The 23,045-nt window shown below is 45.4% G+C and overlaps 1 protein-coding gene across 1 annotated transcript in view; it reads left to right on the top strand.

Annotated features, from left to right (window-relative positions):
* Positions 1-910: 910 nt before the first annotated feature.
* Positions 911-23,045, top strand: part of HERC3 (HECT and RLD domain containing E3 ubiquitin protein ligase 3) — a 140,199-nt gene continuing 118,064 nt past the window's right edge. Inside the window, 3 exon segments of the mRNA XM_036852919.1 lie at positions 911-984; positions 3,382-3,444; positions 14,486-14,751. Coding sequence (XP_036708814.1) covers positions 14,526-14,751 — 226 coding nt within the window. The 5' untranslated portion in view covers positions 911-984; positions 3,382-3,444; positions 14,486-14,525.

Consider the following 23,045-nt stretch of genomic DNA (forward strand, 5'->3'; position numbering starts at 1 on the left):
AGCGGCGGTGGGGTGGGGTAGACTCAGGAGGTCACCTTCGTGAGAATGTTTTCTTCCCAGGATTATCTGTGCATCAGACATGGACCAGGGGAGCTCGGAAAGCCCTGTAACCTCGGGGAGGACGAGGAGGAAGCGCTGAGATTCAGTGCCAGGGAAAGTGGGCGAGGACAAACTTCTCCATCCGTTACTGGGCTTCAGGCCACAGGGTGTCTTTCAGACGCGAAGATTCCCGCTCCCCCCGCCACCGCGCTCCAGTCTTCCCCAAGTCCCCGTCGCTGCCGCGCGCCGCTCTCCTCTTCCACGCCAGCTCTCCACGCGGGTCCCAGGAAAGCGCCGACCTCCTTCCCGCTTCTCCTCCCGCGCAGCCCGGCGTTCGGCTCGGCGCCTCCTCCAGCCCTCCAAAGGCGAGTGGAACAAGACTCCTGCACCGTGGATGGAATACGACGCTTAAGAACTCCGCCTCAATTGCCCCCCTCTAGGTTTTCCCCGCCGTGCCCAAGGCTTCTGGGCACCTCTGCACAAATTTGATGAGACTGAGAGCTCAGAACCGGGAAAGCCAACCGCGGATCCGTCTCGTTCCCCTCCCCGCCAGGGAGAAGCAGTCCGGCTCCGGCGCGGACGCTCTGCATCCTGCAGCCGGCGCTCGGCCGACACACACCTGCCCCGCCGTCCCCTCGCCAGGCCCGCCGGTGCCCTGAGCTCGGCCCGCCCCCTCCGCCCTCCCGGGCCTGGGCCTCTCCCCGCCTCCCGCCCGCGGACCTCGCCGCCCCGCCTCGGGCTCCGCCGCGGCCGCCGGGGGTGCGGGCCCGCCCCACAAGGGCGCCCATTGGCCGTGCGCGCCATCCTTCACCCGGCGCATTCCGCCGCCCGCAGGCTTGCGGGGAAACTTCCTTATTACTGTGACGCCGAAATCGGAGAAACCCCGAGCCGGGTCGGCGGAGCAGTCACCGTCGGAATCCCGCGCGGCGGTCAGCGGCCGCCGAGGTGCGCGGGGCGGGGTGGGGGGGGCCGGGTCCCAGGAAGGAGGGCACCGCGGAGCCGCGGCCGAGCGTCAGCCGCGTTCGGCGCGGCACGGCGGTCCGCGCGCGGCTCCCGGAGGGGCGGCTGCGGCTGCGGGCGCCTCCCGTGACAGCCCGGGGCAGGGCGCGCGGGGAGGTCGGGGCGCGGCGCCTGCAGTGCCTGCGGGGCGCGGGCGCGCGGGGGCCTCGCCGGCGTCCTCGGGGCGCTCCCTCTGACCTACAGAGCCCTAGCGCCCGGGGAGGCCGGAAGCCGCTCCAGAGACGGGGGCGCCCCCCGCCCCGACTCGGCCGCCTGCGGACTGGGAGGAACTGCGACGCCGAAAGTCAAAAAGAGGATCCTCCCCTTCCTCCCCGCCCGCCCCTATTTAAATTCCGGGGCTTCGGCGACACGGCTGCGGTGAGGGGCGCAGACTCCGCCCCGCGCAGTGGGAGCCGCCGAGGCCTCTGCGCCGGGGGGAACCCCGGCGGCCGCGAGGAGTTGGCGCTGGGGACACGGGGGGCTCGGCGGCCGCGGTGACAGCGCCACCCACCTGACCGAGGCGGGGCTCGGTTTGCCTGCTCGGAGTCCGCCTCCTGGGCGGAGCCGGGGCGAGGGTGTGTGCGGACACGTGTGTGTGCGGACACGTAAGTGCGCGGACGGGCGCGGGGGTGTCAGGAACTGGGACGTGCGGGGGCAGGTGGCGCTTTGAGTCATCTGCGGATGTGTGGAGTGGGCGCACCGGGACAGCCGACCGAGCCTAGCCTGTGTAACCTGAAACAGACGAGCCGGGGAGGGCTGTAGAGACCGCACCTAAAGCAGCTGTGCACTGATTCGGGCTGTGCGCCCCGGGCTCCGGGATGTGTGTTTTTGAACTTTGCTTTTGGTATATCAGCGTTTCTGGTTGTTTTCTGATTCCGTTTTACTTTAGCTTTTTAATTAGCCCCATTTGGAAGTACCTTAAATTCAGAGCTAAGCCTTCCAGGATTTTGCTTTTGCATTCGTTACGCACGGAATGCTTTAGGAAAGACGATTCAAGCGCTCTCTTCCATTTTTGTGTCTCCTGACTCTTTCCACAAATAGGAGGCTATTTCTAGAACATTTCATCTGATGATTTGATAACATCGAGTGAGCTGCTTTTTAAACTCCAGACTGAGGAGAAAGAAAAGTGAAATAAAATGAGGATTAACACCCTTTTTAAATGCAGCGACTCTGGAGAGAGATGCTGTCTTGTTTTATTTAGTAGCAGATTACTGCGTAGCTCTCTCTTTTCCTACTTTCCTTTACCCTGGGGGGTAGGGGGGTGGCATTATAAACCAGAAAAGGAGAGTAGCGTACTTAACGCCCTTTTAAAGCAAAACCGATGAATTACACATCGTTGACCGCGTGGAGGCTAGGAACCTTCTGGAGAAAGGATGCAGGAATCAAGGAGGAAGACTTGAGACCTCTTTGGCAGAACTTCTCCCTTGGCATGAAAAAAAGAAACACAGTTGGTTAGCAGGCAGTTTTACTTTTTCAGTTAGTAGTTGGGATTTTATTTTTGAAAAAAGAAACAGAGATTCCAAAATGTTCCAAATGGTGTGGTTGGAGCCATTGGTTAAAGCATTTCATTCCGAGTAACAGATTTAAATTTCTTAAGATTTGCATAATAATTAAAAACTTTAAAAAAAATACATAATGAGAGTTGTACCATTACTGGAGATACAAGATAGTTTTGCTGCCGTCTCAGAAATAAAAGTAATAGTCTCCAAATTGAAAGGCAGTTTCTTACATTATATAGAAATAAAATTATGATGCTAGTGTCTTAGAATCATGCGGTACTGTACTTTTTCTTTTGAGAGACTTAAGGTGCCTCTCAGATAGTCCCATCTTGTTTTGCATGAAAGAGGATGTGGTGATGAGAAGGAAGGAAAGTCTGAGAAAGACTTCAAAACGGCTGTAGCAAAATAAGCTATAATGTGTGTGGTACATGGAAAAATGGAGGGAAAAAGTACATTACTTTTCAAAAATGCATCTTTTTAAACCTAAACGGGAGGTTTTAAAATAACTTTATTTTTAGTTTTACATCTACTACAAATGCTAGGAATTTTTAAAGGTGCGTCTCTAAGTTCGCTTTTAGCATCATGCTCTAACCAACTGAGCTGACTGTCCAGTTGACTCTAACTTCACGTTTAGAGGTGACATCTTCATAGTTGGTCAGTGGTTATCTCATTGGTGTTTAACTAAACTCCAGTCCTGAGATACAATGTTGGGGGAATATTCAAGCTCGCATAATTTAAAGCTATTCTTATTTTCAGAAGTTTGTTTTTCATTTTGTTTTCAATAACATGAAAGCACTTTGTAGCATTCTATATTAATGTTAATTGTTTTCTTTTTAACTTGCAGATCTGCAGGGTGAGGTGGAACCATTCTGGCTTAAGTACAGATGCCAAGTGTGTGTGACCTGTGGTGAGTTCCTTAATTTCTCTGAGCCTCAGTTTCCTCATCTTGTACTTGGGAATGATATCTAACTCACAGAATCGATAAGAAGATTACACAGGATAATCTACGTAAAGGACTCGGATTAGTATAGCTGCCTAGAGAGGGACCTTAACAAATCCTTACTGACTTCTTTCGGCTGTGACAGAGTGAAGAGAACAAAATGAGCCCAGGAAGTAGGAGACCTAGTTTTTTTTTTTTTTTTAAATAATTTTTTTTTCCATCTTAACCATTTTTTATAGTTCTTTATTTATTTATTTTTGGCTGTGTTGGGTCTTCGTTTCTGTGTGAGGGCTTTCTCCAGTTGTGGCAAGCGGGGGCCACTCTTCATCGCGGTGCGCGGGTCTCTCACTATCGCGGCTTCTCTTGTTGCGGAGCACAGGCTCCAGACGCGCAGGCTCAGTAGTTGTGGCTCACGGGCCCAGTTGCTCCGCGGCACGTGGGATCCTCCCAGACCAGGGCTCGAACCCGTGTCCCCTGCATTGGCAGGCAGACTCTCAACCACTGCGCCACCAGGGAAGCCCGGGACCTAGTTTCTGGTCTTGGATTCAACCAGTTACTTCTCAGAGGACCAAAGTTAACTTCAGCTGCCATTAAAATGAGGTTAGGAATGTCAATCTCTTGCCTGGAGGTTGGATCAAATGGATTTTTAAGGTCTCTTTAATAAGATGACCCCTTTGATGACATAACGCTGCCCCCTTTAGACATTTACTACATTAAGAAACAGCACTTGCTGGTGTCAGGGGCGTGTGTTTCTGTGTGTGAGCCAGTAAGTGAACTAGACTCGCTCTGAGTTCCGGGGAGTGTGGAGGAAAGCGTGGCTAACTGTTGAGATGGCCTCACGCATCCCTCCGGTCTCCGGCTTACACAGGTTGGTTCTAGCTCTAGTTGCCTACGAACATCGCCAGTGATCCAGCTAATACGAGCTCACTTACTATGTGCAGCATTCTTCTTTTAACATTTGCTTTTAAAATTGGAGAAGGAGTATAGCTTGGCTTTGTTTTATTTAATGGTGGTATAACATCATGTTTAAGAGCATGGACTTTGGAGTCTGGGAGATGAGATTTGAATCCTGCCTTTGCCACTTTAAGTAAGTTTCCTCCACAGCTAGTACTTATTTACCACAGCTAGTACTTATTTACATGCTCTTGGTCAAGTGACTTAACCTGGCGAAGTCTTGAGGTTATAGTAAAGGGCAAATTAAATAATCTATGTAAAGTTTTTATCACAGATTCAGACACACAGTAGGCTTGCAGTAATAGTAACTATTACTTTTTCTTCATTCAACAAGTATCTACTGAGCCCTCCCTTGTGCCAGACACTAGTCTAGTCTCTAGGGGTAGAGAAATGAACAAAGAGGCGCAGTCCGTCCTTCACGGAGCTTCCGTTCCTCAGTGCTAGCATTGAGAAACACCGTTATTTAATGACAGCTTGGATCGTAAAAGGCATTCTACTTTCAGATCTGCTAAAATGTGGTGAGGGGCGAGCACGTTGAGAATGGAGGAAATACATTGTTGTTTTTTTGTTACTGCTTAGGGAATGTGTATCTAAGGAAACCTGGCAAACAAAACTGTTAACAACTTTAGATTGTGGGAGATGTGGTTTTCTCAGATTCGGGTTCAGTTTTCTAGGCACTCATGAAGCATCTACTGCGCTCCTTTGCTATGCTGGGGACAGGAGACACACAGATGAGTAAAACCCGGTTCCCTATATGGAGAAGCTCTCAGTCTGCTCATGGATGGGGAATTGGTGGGTGAGATGCAAGAAGCAGTGATCTTACCCCAACAGTACTTTTCATTTTTTAAAAGACTGTGAAGTATCTGAAAGCATAAAACAGTATGTGTAATATATGTTCTACAAACAACAATAAAAGGACAGAAGCAGGACTTCAGCCATGCTACTGAAGCTCCCTTTGTGCTCCTTCCAGAAGGTACCCTGCATTGTCACATATACACAGATCTCTCTCAGTCTTTGTATTGATCATTTTTTTGCTTTTCTTCATAGCTTTAGCACCACTAACGTTCTTATCTCCAAATACTTGTTGTACACTTGTGTTTGGACTTTGTAAAGATGCATCACATTCTGAATTCTTCCGTGACTTTTTCCCCTCCTCAACGCCATTTTTAAGGTTTAGCTGCACTGATGTTTGTAGATGGAATTCATTTCTCTTCCACTGCTGTACAGCGTCCTATTTTATGGTTCTGCTGCAGCTTATCCGTTTCCTTACAGATGGACATTTGGGTTGTCTTTGTTCTATGTATTTCAGATAATCCTGAAGTGAACGTTCTTGTGCATATACCTTGGGGCATATATTCATGAGTTTCTTGCTGCATTGTACAGTAGGATAGCCACTAGCCGTATGTGACTACTTATATTAAAATAATTAAAACTAAATGAAATTAAAATGTCAGTTCCTCAGTCACATTAGCCACCTTTCAAGTGCTCAGGAGCCACATGTCGCTGGTGACCACCATATTGGACGGTACAGATAGGTAACATTTCCATCACAGAGTTCTCTGTTTCCGGGTTTTGCTCATCTTTGTATCTCCAGTTCTCAGCATAGCGAAGGAGCACTGTAGATACTTGATAAGTTGGGCAGTGCTGGTTTTGTACCTAGAATTGGAATGGAATTACTGGGCCGTGGGGTATTTACATCTTCATCTTCACTGGAATTAATGCCCACTTGTTTTCCACAGTGGTTCTGCCAACTTACACTCCCACCAGCTGTGGGTCAGAGTCGTGGTTGCTTTATATCCTTGACTTGGCACTGTCAGACTTTTTAATTCTTGCCAGTCTGGTCAAGTGTCTTTTTCTGAAGGCAGCCCGCGCCTTATGCAGACAACGGAAAGATCATTCTTCTAGTTGTACAAAGCCCAACACCAGGTAGTAAAGAAGGCCCCACCTGTGCAGGGATCATCAGAGGAGGGGTAGGAATGTTTCCTGAGTTGGCTAAAAGGGTCAGAGGACCAAAGTCCAGCTGACGTGAAAGAGAGAGAGAAACCAGCAAGGAGTGGATTCACATTGTTGAAAACTTCTCTCTGCCTTCTGTGCCGTTTCTGCCTGTGGTAGTAAACTTTTGGCAATAAAGTATGTCATTAGAATAAATCTTCTTTGTTACTGGAGTTAATTCTGCATTTGAGTTTTGGCTCCAGATTTATTCAAAGCTTGGATCTGGGGAGTGCCTGCAGAGCACTGAAGCCTGGGGCGTTCCCTTTTCCTGCTGTTGGAAAAGACCCTCCCTTCCCCGTGTACCATTTAGGTAAAGGCTTCTGAGCTTATTTGAAACAAAGCTTATCCCTATCATAAATGAGATTAGAAGTCCTGCCTGAGTGTTATTTAGGTTTTCGTGACTTTCAAAGAAATAAGAATCAGTTGTTAGGCTGATGTTTGCACAGTCTGATTAATTAGTAAGACAGAGTTTAGGAATTGCAGCTTGTCTTTTAGCATTCAACTCTCTAGGACTGATAAAAGGAGATTTATCTACCCTCCCCCCCCCCCCCCACCCTGCCTTGGCTTCCCCAGAATTTAAAAGAAAATACATACAAAAAACTTTGTCCTTGCAACCTCGAATTTCCTACGCGTAAGTTATGCCTGCCAGGGTAGCGCTGCCTTGCCCTAGTGCAGATCTGGCGGCACAGCAGATACTCGCCACAGGAAGAAGGGAGTCACAGCCCAGCCCGTTGGGGAGCTGCCCTGTGTGCCGAGGGCTCAGAGCGGAACACCTGGAGCAGGTGCTGGGGCAGCAGGCAGTGACCCACTGGCCCCCTGCACTGAGCGCCGCGCCCGGGCTAAGCACTCGTGACTCGCTTTCTGTCCCTGGTCCTCACAACAGCCCTGTTGCTCTTCTTGCCACTTCAGGGACAGGAAACAGGCTTAGAGCGTTTAAATATCTTCCCCAAGGCTTCACAGCTAGCACGTGGTTAACTTGGGGCTTGAACTTTGGTCCTTTTGACCCTTAAGCCCTGCTAACATTATCCTGAGTCTTTTACCAGAAACAGAGGAGGAGAAGGACTGGGAAAAGTACGAGGTGTGACACGGAGGGAAGGAACGGAAGGTCCAGCTTTCTTCCTTTTGTTTTGCGACGGGGAGATAAGAGGCAGGAAACGGAGGGGCCGGACCGAAGTGGCCCGGGACAGCCAAGGTGGCTGGCGCGGGTGCTGAGCCAGTGTGTCGTCCTGTGTGCTTCTGTAGCACCTTTTTTTTTAATGATTAAGCAAATTGTAAAGCTCTTTTTTAAGTTTTTATTTATTTATTTATTTTTATTTATGGCTGTGTTGGGTCTTCGCTCCTGTGCGAGGGCCCCCTCTAGTTGCGGCAAGCGGGGCCCACTCTTCATCGCGGTGCGCGGGCCTCTCACTATCGCGGCCTCTCTTGTTGCGGAGCACAGGCTCCAGATGCGCAGGCTCAGCAATTGTGGCTCACGGGCCCAGCTGCTCCATGGCATGTGGGTTCCCCCCGGACGAGGGCTCGAACCTGTGTCCCCTGCATTGGCAGGCAGACTCTCAACCACCGCGCCACCAGGGAAGCCCCTGTAGCACCTTTTATAATTGTGTGTTTTGAAGGGAAGTGAAAGATTCTACTCCTCTGGAAGCAAGGGAGAGACGGTGAGTGAGGAAAAGTGGGTGAGACGACCCAGGAGATCAGAATGCCCAGTGATGGAGAACATTGCCAAAGACAGACCCTTAAATTCACGGAAACCCACAGCTCCTAGATTCGGGGGTTCCACCAGAGTGTACTTTAAGTGGAAGCTACGTTAATATCTGACTTCTCTTCGACGCCCTGAACTTCCCTCCTGAAAGCTAGATGCTTTTAGTGCCTCCTGCTCTAGTTTTGGCAGGGCGCCGTGATGAGCTAGACCATATCTCCAATTAGGGTTAATCATTCTTTGATAGGAATACATCTTATCTGTGGTTGCTATTTAGTTACCTCTGAATAAGTAGTTTTCTTTTTTTTTTTAACACCTTTATTGGAGTATAGTTGCTTTACAATGTTGTGTTAGTTGCTGCTGTATAACAAAGTGAATCAGTTATACATATACATATATCCCCATATCCCCTCCCTCTTGCATCTCCCTCCCACCCTCCCTATCCCACCCCTCTAGGTGGTCACAAAGCACCGAGCTGATCTCCCTGTGCTATGCGGCTGCTTCCCACTAACTATCTATTTTACATTTGGTAGTGTATATATGTCCATGCCACTCTCTCACTTCGTCCCAGCTTACTCTTGCCCCTCCCTGTGTCCTCAAGTCTATTTTCTATGTCTGTGTCTTTTGAATAAGTAGTTTTCATTTGACTACTTGAAGATTGCATTACTATAACTCAGGTGGGCAGGATTTTAACAATAGCCCTATTTATCTCTTTTCATAAATGGTTTCTACTAGTCAATCAGGGGTGAAGCCGCACCTCAGGCTGCTTTCCCAGGCTTGCAGTTGGCCAGAGCATCGGAGTTCAGCTGATGCTCAAGGACTGAATCATGTTAAACAGACTTATAAGAAACTGATAGATCCAGGATGCCGAATTAGCAACGAGAAGTAGAAATGCCAAGAAGGCTGGGATGCTTTGGACAGCTGGTCACAGTATTCTTTCCCCATAGTAGTATCTGCCTTGGAAACCAAGTTATTTAAGATTGATTATTAGGGCTTCCCTGGTGGCGCAGTGGTTGAGAATCTGCCTGCCAATGCAGGGGACGACACGGGTTCGAGCCCTGGTCTGGGAAGATCCCACATGCCGCGGAGCGACTAGGCCCGTGAGCCACAACTACTGAGCCTGCACATCTGGAGCCTGTGCTCCACAACAAGAGAGGCCGCGATGGTGAGAGGCCCGCGCACCACGATGAAGAGTGGCCCCCCGCTTGCCACAACTAGAGAAAGCCCTCGCACAGAAACGAAGACCCAACACAGCCCAAAATAAATAAATAAATAAATAAAATTAAAAAAAAAAAAGATTGCTTATTAATCATGGAATCTAAGCAGGGCAGGTGGCTGGGTAAATTTAATGATTAATGTTATGGAGTCTGATCTCCCCATCTCCATTATTGGGCAGTAATTACTTAGCAGATCAAATAGTCAACTTGACTGATTATGGTACCCTTTCTCTCTGGACAGAGCTGGAGATACTGGGAAGTTCTGACGGTTTGGCTGTCCGTTTTCTAGACTCCTTACTGTATAGCATACTAGTCAAGAGCACATTCTCTGGGCTTAAATCCTAGCTCTGCCACTGCCTTGTTGTGTGATTTAGTCAAGTCACTTCAACACTTTCTGTCTCACTTTCTTTTTCTTCATTCTCTTTTTTTTTTGTCTTCACTTTCTTCATCTACAAATTTGAGATGATAATAGCAGTACCTACCTCGTAGAAGATTAAATGATTTAATATCTGTGAACCACATAGAAAAGTGCCAGACTCAGCATAAGCTCAAATGAAGTCTTACCTGCTGTTGTTATTAATAGTGTAATGTTAATATTATCAGTTAGGAGTTTTTTTTTAATTTCGAGTGACAGAAATCCAATTCAGACATTCATTCTTAAGCAGACAAAGAAGGGACTTATTAGACTGTATAGAGGTGATTCTCATTTTTCGTGGTAGTTAAGTTCAATGAAGTTGCTGAGAACACCAAATTAATGAAGACTGAGCCATTGCTCCTGGGGAAACACAGGGTTAGTTAGTTTCCTGCCAAGAGCCTCTGGTCAACAGATCAGTACGTAATCTTGTTTCATATATGTTTAAGTGTGTTTCTGGGGGGAATCTCCTGGTGGTCCAGTGGTTAGGACTCTGTGCTTTCACTGCCCGGGTTCAATCCGTGGTCAGGGAACTAAGATCCTACAAGCCTTGCGGTGCAGCCAAAGGAAAAAAAAAAAATCTAGAAAAAAGTGTGTTTCTTTTTAGACACCTTATTTGATGCCTATTTCTTACAAATGATTAACTCTATACAGTATTTCTTTATAATAAAACACTAGTCAGGAAGAGTTTTTTTAACCTCTTCCTGATCCTGGGTAACGTGACAGTAAGTTTCTCTGGCTCTCAGCCTCACAACAGTGCTGTCTAGTACACGCTATAATCAGGCGTCATTTCATGAATCCCCAGATACTCAGTTGCTTTTCTCTCTCTTCTGTAGCTTCGCTATGCACTATAGATGTTACTTTAGCACTTTCCAGAGCGGCCACATGTCTTGATCAGTGAATCGCCCCTTTTTCGCATTAGCATTGAACTCACAGCCAACGGCTCTGGAACTCACGCATGAACGAAGCTCATCCATCACGTGTGTTTTCTTTGTGCGGCACTCACAGCCTTCGTGTACTTAGGAACACTAGACGGGGCTTCAGCCCTGTGCGTGGGGGGCATTTTAAACAGCAGAATCACCGACAGAACAATATAAAAGTATGAAAACTGTGGCACCAAGTGGAGTCAAAAAGATCACTTGCTTGCAGTGTGAGAGTTGAGACAAGAAGGTAGAGAGCATCGTCTTGTTCGACTTCGGCTGGGAACGTGCCCAGAGAGGGGCTCAGATTTTTCACCTCTCTGCACATGTCTGGGAATGACTGCAAACAGGCTCCGAGTACTGACTTTGAGGTTGCAAATAAATATCGGTGGGTAGGCAGATCCACAAGTATGGAATCCGTGAGTGATGAAACACAGCTGTCCTCAGGAAGAGTGAAGGTGGGGGTGCTGGCCCTAGGCACGAGGGGCTCCAAGGCTCAGTCACCATCGCTGGGACTCTTTCTGTCTCCCGTCTTAGAACCTCTCTGGCTGGTAGCTCCCCCGTGTCTTACAGGTGTCCTCTGTGCGACAGGGAAGGTAGCTTCCGGCAGCTCCAGTTACCTTCGGAGGCAAGAGGCAGTCTTCCATCAGAGCTCCACGGGGCTTGGTGGGGGAGGACTCTGGCCCAGCTGGGAGTGTGAACCTCTCCCTGCACCAATCACAGCGGCTTAGGGGTGGCCCTCTCTGAGTGGCTTGGCCAGGGTCACGCTCACCTTTGTGCAGGAGGGCGTAGGGTTTGCTACCAGATAAAGAGGGACTTGAGGAGAGAGATTAGACAAAAGGGCAGTCCCTTACACCTTTGAGGAATTTGTTTTAAACTAACCTTCATTCTTCAGGAAGGTCGTGCCACATTGGGTTGCAGCTTCTCTTGCATTAAGTGCATTTCAGTCGTGGCCCTCTTCAATTGATGAATAGTGTTCCATTGTATTTTATTGATGAGCAGTGTCCATGTTGATGGACATTTGCGTTGTTGCCATTTTTGTTTAGTATGAATAAAGCTGCTGTCAGCATTGTTTATAGACCTTTGCGTATGTAGACATACAATCATAGCTTCTTTTTTTTTTTAAAAGAAATACTTTGTCCTATCTAAAGTGAGGCTTTGATTGTGTCCCAAAGGCCTTTTTTTTTTATATAAATTATTTATTTTAGGCCACATTGGGTCTTCGTTGCTGTGCGTCGGCTTGCTCTAGTTGTGAGGAGTGGGGGCCACTCTTCGTTGCAGTGCGCGGGCTTCTCATTGCCGTGGCTTCTCTTGTTGTGGAGCATGGGCTTTAGGCACATGGGCTTCAGTAGTTGTGGCACGTGGGCTCAGTAGTTGTGGCTCGTGGGCTCAGTAGTTGTGGCTCGCGGGCTCTAGAGCACAGGCTCAGTAGTTGTGGCGCACGGGCTTAGTTGCTCCGCAGCATGTGGGATCCTCCCAGACCAGGGCTTGAACCCGTGTCCCCTGCATTGGCAGGTGGATTCTTAACCACTGCGCCACCAGGGAAGTCCAGATTTTAATACCATATTTTTAGACACATTGTATTTGGCTGGTTAAGGGGATGGCTTAATGCTTCAGCTTCCTAATCTCATCCTTTATCTCTTAATTCTGACTACTTTCACTCTCTGAGGGCAACTTTATTTTCAAGTTTCTAAGACATCTTGTGTTGTATACTGACCACATCGTTCCATACGTTTTTTGGTGTGTGTTCTTGCTCTTGTAGGTGACGTGTAAATCTACTTGGGTGGCGGTGCGGCCCAGTGGGTAAGAGCGTGCGCGTGCGCATTGGGTGGTGGTGCGGCCCAGTGGGTAAGAGCATGCGCGTGCACATTGGCTTCAGGCCTAGATTCCTAGCCTGGTTGTGTTCCTTCCAGCTCTGTGACCTTGAGCGTGCTTCTTAATCTCTCTGAGCCTTGCTTTATCTGAAAATGAGGCTAAAAATAGTGCTGAGGGTACAGAGTTGTTAAGATGAAATGAGATAATGACATAAAATGCTTATTAGGTACAGTGACTGCGGTATAGTAAGCACTATGATGTTTATGTAATTATTGGTAGGAGAGACAAGACAAACTCATGAAACATTAAAAATGAAAGTAATTAGTACAAATACAGCAGCTGAGCAAATTGGGAAAATTAAATTATGACTAGACTGTGAGCTTGCTGCTCTTTTCAAATGTCTGTCCTCCCTCCGCACCCCCCCCACCCCGACCCTATCCCTAGTTTGCATCTTATCTCTCCTCCCTTCCTTCCTATGATTGCATTTAGCTCAAAGAATAACATTTTTTTTTCACGTTCTTTATTGGACTATAAATGCTTTACAATGTTGTGTCAGTTTCTGCTGTACAACAAAGTGAATGAGCCATATGTATACATATATCCCCATATCTCCTCCCTCTTGCCTCTCCCTCCCACCCTTCCTATCCCACCCCTCTAGGTGGTCACAAAGCACCAGAGCTGATCTCCCTGTGCTATGCGGCTGCTTCCCACTAGCTATCTATTTTACATTTGGTAGTGTATATATGTCAGTGCTACTCTCTCACTTCATTGCAGCTTTCCCTTCCCACCCTGTGCCCTCAAGTCCGGTCTCTACATCTACGTTTTTATTCCTGCCCTGCCATTAAGTTCATCAGTACCGCTTTTTAAAATTCCATATGTGTGCATTAGCATATGGTATTTGTTTTTCTCTTTCTGACTTCCTTCACTCTGTATGACAGATTCTAGGTCCATCCACCTCATTACAAATAACTCAGTTTTGTTCCTTTTTATGGCTGAGTAATATTCCATTGTATATATGTGCCACATCTTCTTTATCCATTCATCTGTCGATGGACACTTAGGTTGCTTCCAAGTCCTGGCTATTGTAAATAGTGCTGCAGTGAACATTGTGGTACATGTATCTTTTCGAATTATCATTTTCTCAGGGTATATGCCCAGTAGTGGGATTGCTGGGTCATATGGTAATTCTATTTTTAGTTGTTGTTTGTATGAAAAAGGAAGCATGAATTTTTAAATGGTAGTGAAACTTTGGGGTAGTCAGCTGTAATCAATCAGCCAAAGGTTGACTGAGCACCTGCTAAATCAGAGAGGTGTATGTCGTGCTATGGTCTCTGCCTGAGGCAGTTAAACTTTGGCTGAGGAGTTAAGTTACAAGAGACAGAGAAAGTTTCCAATCAAGGCGGTATAGTAGATGTGTCAGAGAGGCTCTCAGGGAGGAACTGAAGCTTGACCCAGATCCTGAAGGATGTGTAAGAGGGAATGGCAGAGAAGATAGCATTTCTTTTTCCCATTTCTCATTTTTGTTTTGAGTAGTGAATTACTACTATGCAAGTTAACAATTGGCTACCTGAAGGAGTTAGTTCAAAATTAGTTAGTTTAAAAAAACCAAAACCCAGAAAACTCAAAGGAAAGGTACAGCAAGAGAGGACAAGTTGAAGTCGTGAGGGTAGTTTCAAAACAGTTGTTGCCGTCATGGTGTGCAGACCTTGTTGCAGCACATCTCCTGTACTCAGTTCTTCATCAGTGATCTGAAAACCGCATTCTGTGCTCACTGTTCCTTTACACAACGTTTGTTTAGACGTTTTTTAAAACTCTTACTAAAACATAAAAATAGCATTATCATTATAACTACCGTCAGCAATTGTAATATGTTTTATTTTGAGATGCAAGGTATCTGAAGAATATTAAGGGGAGGGCTTCTTTGATTACGTTTATTCCTTAAAGTGATTTTTTTTTTTCTGATTCCCCCGCACCTTTTTTTTTTTTTTTTTTTCTTACAAAGCTCTCTTCTAGGCTACATGTCTCCCTGAAGGACAAGAACGATGTTATGTTGGGGGTATTGGTCTCTGGGCCAGCCTGGGATGAGCCCTAACCTGCAGGGGATTGTGGCCGAGCCACAGCTGTGTGGATTTACGTCCGACAGACGCGTCAAGGAAGTGGCCTGCGGAGGCAGCCACTCCGTGTTCCTGCTGGAGGATGGGGAAGTTTACACGTGCGGTTTGAACACCAAGGGGCAGCTGGGCCACGAGAGGGAAGGAAACAAGCCAGGTGAGTGCACCTAGGCAGCCTCGATGACGGGCGAGGCCGGCCGAGACTGGGAGGGCTGGTCGAAGGTTTCCTCACCAAGCGTTGACCCTTCAGGGGGGCTCTCCTTCTGGTGAGAAATGATGAGGTAGGGTCTTAACTTGTGACTGTGTAGTATTTTTCACACTGGCATGTGCCGTTTTCTTTGTTACTTGCTGTCTTTTTTTGTTCAGTCCAAATCACATCAAGAGGCCAAAGCTTCATGGAAAAACAGCCTTGCTGGTTTTTGTCTAGATAATTTTATTCTTTTGTGTTCTTTTAGGAAAGTCAGTTTGACGTTAGGGTGAGCTTTTTTTTTTTTCCCCCCCTGTGCCTGCCTCCCTCTTTTCTCATAGTTATTCTCTCCCATAGCATGTATCAGTATTAACTTGTAATCATTAATTTTTATGTTGACCCTCGGATAAAGGGAAGCCGTGTGTGCCTCTTTGTATTTTCTAAAAATAAAGCAAGCAAACAAAACATCTAAATGATGTTTTTTTAAATAAGTGATTAATCTATAACTGAACATTAAGCAAGTCTTGAAATATTTCATTAAATTAAAATAGAAACTAGTGGCCCATAGAAAAAATTCAAACAACTTACCTCAGTTTATCGTGCTTCTCTTTTTTTTTTAGCTACTTTATTTATTTATTTATTTATTTTTGGCTGTCTTGGGTCTTCGGTTCGTGCGAGGGCTTTCTCTAGTTAACGGCAAGTGGGGGCCACTCTTCATCGCGGTGCGGGGACTGCTCTTCATCGCGGTGCGCGGGCCTTTCACTATCGCGGCCCCTCCCGTTGCGGGGCACAGGCTCCAGACGCGCAGGCTCAGTAGTTGTGGCTCACGGGCCCAGCTGCTCCGTGGCATGTGGGATCTTCCCAGACCAGGGCTCGAACCCGTGTCCCCTGCATTAGCAGGCAGATTCTCAACCACTGCGCCACCAGGGAAGCCCTATCGTGCTTCTCTTATTCCCACCCATCCACATTGTCAACACAACTCTTCTCGTGAAGGGACCCTTCTCCTTTTCCCATACATACTCTGATTTCCCATATTGGGATTTCAGCTTAAGCTAATCCTTGTGTTATCAGGAATGTCTGAATTTATGTAAACCTCTAACCTTTCTTCCTGTCTTGAGTAGGCAAGAACTGTGGTAGATGCAATTATTTACTTTAATTTAACCTATGTTAAATTTTAAAAATTCTGGGGACTTCCTTGGTGGCACAGTGGTTAAGAATTCCAACGCAGCCAAAATAAATAAATAGATAAAAATTCTGCATAGACATCCCAGGAAACCTTTCCATGGCAAACCCCAAGAGTAACAATTTATAAACAGACTAACATTCCTGTGCAGCACTATTTGATTCACACCTGTGATTGGCTCCTTTTACCTCCTCCTGAGTTAGTTTCTCTCTCTCTTGTAGGTAATTTAATCCAGTTCACATTCACATTTTGTGTTCAATCTAAGTATTTCCGTAATGCCCATCACCATATGTAACAGCTCTCCTGCTGTTTGATAAATGAGGTTTATAAAGCAGACCATCTCAGAAGCCTCAATTCCCAGAGCTGGGGTTGCTGGTAACCGGAGGTAGAAGTAACACTTTCAAGCAGCTTATCAGGTTGCTCTAGGGCATCTGAAGGACGCCATAACTCTGTTATGTTAATCAGTTTTTGCCGAAAAGCAAACTAACTGAGCTGAAAGGAAACAGAAGAAATCCGGTAATGACTTCCTAACATTGCAGTGCGTGTTTCCATGGGCTTAACTCTGTTATAAAAGACAGAAGGTACCATAGCAGATATTCAGATCTCAGCACTGTGCTTGTTTGGGGCCCAGCTCTTCCTCAGCAGGAATTGCAGGTGGGGGAGGGCTTACATAGATTCATAAAGGTTAGAGGTTTGCATAAATTCATCATCTCTCTGATGAGGAGAATGGTAGTCATCAAACGCCACGGAGGTGTTGACGGCTTTGACAGCTGAGTGGACAGCTTTCTGGTCTAGAGCCCTAGGGATCAGGAGCAAATGTCATTTAATAATTTTATTTTTCTGTTGTGGTTGATCGAAAGTTACTTTTTTCTGTCTGTAGTACTCAGCCTACTTTCCTTAAAGACATTTGAATGTTTTATAAAATATATACTTATTCATGAGCATATTCTTCAATATGAGATGCTATTTGTGTTTTAAAAATTTGCAGTTTACTTTTTTTTTTAATTTATTTTATTTATTTATTTTTGGCTGCGTCGGGTCTTTGTTGCTGTGCGTGGTTTTCTCTAGTTGCGGCGAGCGGGGGCTACTCTTTGCTGCGGTGAGTGAGCTTCTCATTGCGGTGGCTTCTCTTTGTTGTGGAGCACCGGCTCTAGGTGCGCAGGCTTCAGTAGTTGTGGCACGTGGGCTCTACAGCGCAGGCTCAGGAGTTGTGGCGCCTGGGCTTAGTCGCTCCGCGGCATGTGGGATCTACCCGGACTAGGGCTGGAACCCGTGTCCCCTGCATTGGCAGGTGGATTCTTAACCACGGCGCCACCAGGGAAGTCCCTGCAGTTTACCTTTAAGTAATTAACACAGTGGTTTGCACCGTGATACAAGAGGCTCAGTTCATTTGTTAATTGTAAAAGCGGTTAACTATACATGTTACAAGCTCTCTTCACGTCGATGTGCTGATCATTTTTAAGCTGATTAATCCTCATGATAGCCCTGTAAAGTAGGTCAGTAGTAGTATCCCAGGTATATGTAAAGGAGAAGAGGAAAGAGAGTTGAGTTTGAGTTTTGGTTGGGTACTGACAGTTTGGTTTTAATAATCCTGGAATTTTGTCCATGGATATCTTTTTAACTTCAGACTGATTGGGAAGGCCCAGTAGAATTTTATTTTCAAGTTGTTTTTCTCGTTTATATTCAATTTCCACTCAGTCCTTATAAAAGAAACAAAGATATAAACTTGGCCACCAAGAAGCTTGTATTCTTTAATTTACTGGTTGAATACCACATATGATCAAGGTGCTTTGATTAAAGGCACAGAGAAACAATTCCCTTTCATCTTTAAAATCATTAGATGACTGTCAGCTTGTTGTTTTATTCTCTTTTGAGTACCACATAATCTGGGGAAAAAGAACACATGATAATTCATATCTCAGGCGGATACCTTTTGCCTCGCAATTTACCTCATGTTCTTTGTTCCTTTATTTCCTTGAATTACTTATTTCTCATTCAGTCATTCAGTCAGCAGATATTTACGGAGTGATTAGACTACTAGGTTCCCCATTTGTTCTAGATACTGTCAGGACAAAACACCTTTAGCGCAGAGCTGCCCTTTGGGAGTTTATAGGCCAGGTGGGAATAAGGTGTGTTCCTGTGAAGTTTACATAATGCAGTTCACCTTGTGCCGAGCAAGTGATAAAGGTCCTAAGTGTGTCAAAATAAGAGTTGTGGTGGAGAGTTAGGTCTAAGTCAGGTCACCAGCAGTGAGTGCTGAATTCTGATTTCTAAGAAGTGTCATCTTTTCCACCACACACATATAAAGTTCAAGTTTATCTTAGGTTGGTTTGTTCAGGGGCAGCTTTGGTGATGGTGTCAGTCTCTAGGGATGTTCCATGATTTTAGTAAGTCCACCCTTGAATTTTTGTGTTGTGATAATGATTTCATTGTCTGGCAGTTTTGATGAACTCTTGTCTAGCTTGGTGATCTGTGATCTTGACAGATCAAGGATAGGTGAAATGTTTCTGAATTTATCAATCTGGATGGAGTATATCTAGTCAGCTGATACTTCACAGTGATTCAAGAGCTACCGGAATCTTTGTCTTCGTGAGTAAATGCCCTTTGATAGCATGTAATGTTGAAATCTGGGTAACTCTCCAACAGATACTGTCTCATATCCTTACAGATTTTAAACCATTTTTTCTCTCATTATTCAGACATGTTTTGCAATTTCTATTATATATAATTATTAAATAACTCATAGCAATTGAAATCATTATTGTGAATGATTTTAATTTAGAGTGTTAGCTAATTATGCAAGCAGTATAATGAATGAGAGCATGGACTCTGGAACCAGACTTACGGGTTAGAATCCTGGCTCTGCCACTCACTGGCTGTGTGACTCTGGGAAGGTGGCTTAACCTCTCTGTGTCTCAGTTTTCTTAGTTGTAAAATGTGGATAATGTTAATAATATCTATCTATTAGGGTTGTGAGGATTTAGTAAGTTGTATGTCAGGTGTTTGGAATAATGCTGGCCCAGAGTATCAATAAGAACTCAATTAGTGCTAGCTGTTATTACTGCTCATAGTAGTAATTTGTCTTAACACTTTCCATTACAATTTTTTGATCCTCCTATTCCAGAATGTAAACAAATAATAAATTCATTAAGTATATATTATATTTATACATATATAAGTAATTGTGTTAATCATTTTTATAGGTTCCCTTAACACTGTAGGGTCTGATGAATGGTATATACATCCAGGGGAGGGAGATGATGTAGGCTAGGGGCGTTAAGAGAGACTTCACACATTATGCTGATTTTTATATTTTGAGTTTTAAAGGACAGTCTTTTCTTTATTTTCCATTTTTTGGGTCCTTGACCTTACTGGTCCCAAGAAAAGTACCTTACATATATTAGGAACTCTGTAAAAACTGCTTATGCACATACAGACATGTATACATATATCTTATCTCTACACCGTGGTTAACATTGCCCCCAGCATTCTGGTCCAAATTTGCACAGACAGGGGAAGCAAATGAAGCCACCGTGGATATTTTGGCACAGCAAGGGCTACTTTGTGATGCCCCTAGAGGACTCGAAGTGGTTTGGCAACACATGGCCAGGTGATTTGATCTTACCACAGCTTCAGAAAGTAGACGGCAATCCATTGATGCTGAGCCCAGCTGAATTTTTTTTTTTTTGATTTTTTTTTTTTTTTTTCCCCAGCTGAATTTTGTAGGCAGTTACTTTAGGTTTCCAGTTAGCGTTGATGGGGGCGAATCTTCGGACAGGGTTATACATGACCTGAAAGAAGGTAAGTGGTTTTCTTTCTGCATTCTGCAATGGCCTAAGAAGAGATTACTCTGGAGTCTGAACCTGTCTGATCCCTGTTTTTTTTTTTTTTTTTTTTTAAATGGCCCTGTACCATCATCAAAAAAAACTACAAACAATAAATGCTGGAGAGAGTGTGGAGAGAAGGGAACCCTCTTGCACTGTTGGTGGGAATGTAAATTGATACAGCCACTATGGAGAACAGTATGGAGGTTCCTCAAAAAACTAAAAGTAGAACTACCATATGACCCAGCAATCCCACTACTGGGCATATACCCTGAGAAAACCATAATTCAAAAAGAGTCATTTACCACAATGTTCACTGCAGCTCTATTTACAGTAGCCAGGACATGGAAGCAATCTAAGTGTCCATCAACAGATGAATGGATAAAGACGATGTGGCACATATATACAATGGAATATTACTCAGCCATAAAAAGAAATGAAATTGAGTTATTTGTAGTGAGGTGGATGGACCTAGAGTCTGTCATACAGAGTGAAGTAAGTCAGAAAGAGAAAAACAAATACCATATGCTAACACATGTATATGGAATCTAAAAAAAAAAACAAAGGTTCTGAAGAACCTAGGGACAAGACAGGAATAAAGACACAGACGTAGAGAATGGACTTGAGGACACGGGGAGGGGAAAGGTTAAGCTGGGACGAAGTGAGAGAGTGGCATGGACATATATACACTACCAAACGTAAAATAGATAGTTAGTGGGAAGCAGCCGCATAGCACAGGGAGATCAGCTCGGTGCTTTGTGACCACCTAAAGGGGTGGGATAGGGAGGGTGGGAGACGCAAGAGGGAGGGGATATGGGGATATATGTATATGTATAGCTGATTCACTTTGTTATAAAGCAGAAACTAACACACCATTGTAAAGCAATTATACTCCAATTAAGATGTTAAAAAAAAATAAAATGGGCCTGTAACAGGATGCTTTCAGCTGCAAGTACCAGAATACTAAACTAAATGTGGCATGAACAATGAGTAAAATTTCTGATCTCACATAAAAAGTCCATAGAGAGGTATTTCTAGGATTGGTTAAACCAAAGGGCACACTGACACCATCAAGCACCCAGGTGCTTCCCACCTTTCTATTCTGCCATCTTTAGTTTGTTCACTTTCTTACTTGGGCTTGTCCCCTCATGGTCACCAGGTGACTGCCACAGCTCCAGGCATCACATCCTCACACAGCTGTGTTCAGAAGCAGACAGGAAGGGTAGTGTCTTGTGTCACCTTTCACAATGGGGAAACTCTTTCTCAGGAACCCTCTTACATCTTTAGTCTCATTGGCCAGGCCTGGGTCACATGCCTACCCTAGACCAGTCACTGGCGTGCCTGATAAGTGAAATAAGAATCATCTGATTGGCACAGCCAGGGCTTATCTCCTAGGCCTGGGGAGGGGCCCAGCAGCCTGGAGGGTTCTGGTGCAAGGAAGAAGGGGATGATGGCTGACAGGTAAGCAATGCCTAGCGTCTCGTTTCATATTGTGTGCAAACTAATGCCTTTGAATCATGGAGTCTACATTTTGCTCTGGATTATGATCTATAGTTCCTTTTACGAACTCAGCACCTTCACATCTGCTTTTAAAACAAAACTAATGGCTGTTATCGTGAGGCAATGACTTTCTTTAGTGTTTATTCTATGATATCCGATGTGGAATTGTGTATTTCTTGAGTTAGTATCTTATTCACCTTTGTATCTTAGTGCTGAGCATAATGTGGTAGGCACATAGTGTAGGTAGTGTGTTAAATATATAAAATGTCTCATGGGTTTTTTATTTTGTTACTTTGCCATGCTCTATATGGGCTCTGGGAGATTGCTAGGGTTAGGTCAACAAGGATTAGAGTGATCTGTGTTTAAAGAAAATCACCGAATTTTAAGGATGAAGGATAAAAAAGTGACTTGAATGGTAAAGATTTCCACTTATTAGGCTTCACAGAACTGAAAGTGGATTTGGTGCCGCACAGAACAACTCCAGAGAGAACTGTAGTAGGCTCAGGCTTCAGCTCAGTAAACCTTACCAGTTCTAACCATTTTTACAAAGACGGCAAAGATTATGAGTGGTCTGATAAGTGGCATCACCTGGTCCCTGAATCAGGCGTTCATTGATTAGTGGTCCCTCATTTAACTGTCAGACTAATTAAAATCATGAAATGAAACAGACTCTAAAGTACACCCTTTATGATCCGTCCCATCCCTTACTGCCACACCTTTCTGCAGCAGTAAGTAAGTTTCCACGTGAGTATGAATATCCATTTGTTAATATGATTGACACAGATCTTCCAGTGTTCAGAGACTTCTTTTTTTCTTCAGAATGTAAGGGTATGAGCTTACGTATAAGTCGGTGGTGGGTGGATGGGAGTGGAGTTTTGTAGTGATGCAGATTCCTTCTTCCTCTAGCCCGCTAATGAGGTTGTAACAATTGCTGGGCCCCATTTAAAGCCTGCGTTTATTCTTCGAGTGCTTTACCAACAAGGGTCACTCTGCCACTATGCTGTGTTTTTTTGTTTGTTTGTTTGTTTTGATGCCAGAAGTGGCCTGTTATACTGAAAGTGTTATTTTGGCTCTTGTGATATTTTTCTCCTTTGGTACTGTCAGCTATTGAAATGGAAACATTTGCAATGGACTCAACCTCTCAAAAGGAATATGATTTACCTCATTAAAATTTGAGTGTCTGAGAGGGACAGAGTGAGGTCTAGTCACAGTAGCATCTCAGCCTTTTAACTTTTTAAAAATAAATTTATTTAATTTATTTATTTTTGGCTGCATTGGGTCTTCGTTGCTGCGCGTGGCGAGTGGGGCTACTCTTCGTTGCGGTGCGCGGGCTTCTCATCACGGTGGCTTCTCTTGTTGCAGAGCACGGGCTCTAGGTGCGTGGGCTCAGTAGTTGTGGTGCACGGGCTTGGTAGTTGTGGTGCACGGGCTTAGTAGTTGTGGCTCGCGGGCTCTAGAGCGCAGGCTCAGTAGTTGTGGTGCACGGGCTTAGCTGCTCCTGCGGCATGTGGGATCTTCCCAGACCAGGGCTCGAACCCGTGTCCCCTGCATTGGCAGGTGGATTCTTAACCACTGTGCTGCCAGGAAAGCCCAGCCTGTTAACTTTTTGGGGGAGTTGTTCATACTGTTAGGGAGAGAGTTTTAAGGCTTCTTTTTCTCATTGCAAAGTCATGTTAGCTTGTAGAGAGTCCTTACCAATTGAAAAAACCTGCTTCCCACTTCAGATAGATTTGTGGTCGGTTGTACTTGGTCACATG

Source organism: Balaenoptera musculus, chromosome 5 (genome assembly GCF_009873245.2).
Source record: "Balaenoptera musculus isolate JJ_BM4_2016_0621 chromosome 5, mBalMus1.pri.v3, whole genome shotgun sequence".
Lineage (NCBI taxonomy): Eukaryota > Metazoa > Chordata > Mammalia > Artiodactyla > Balaenopteridae > Balaenoptera > Balaenoptera musculus.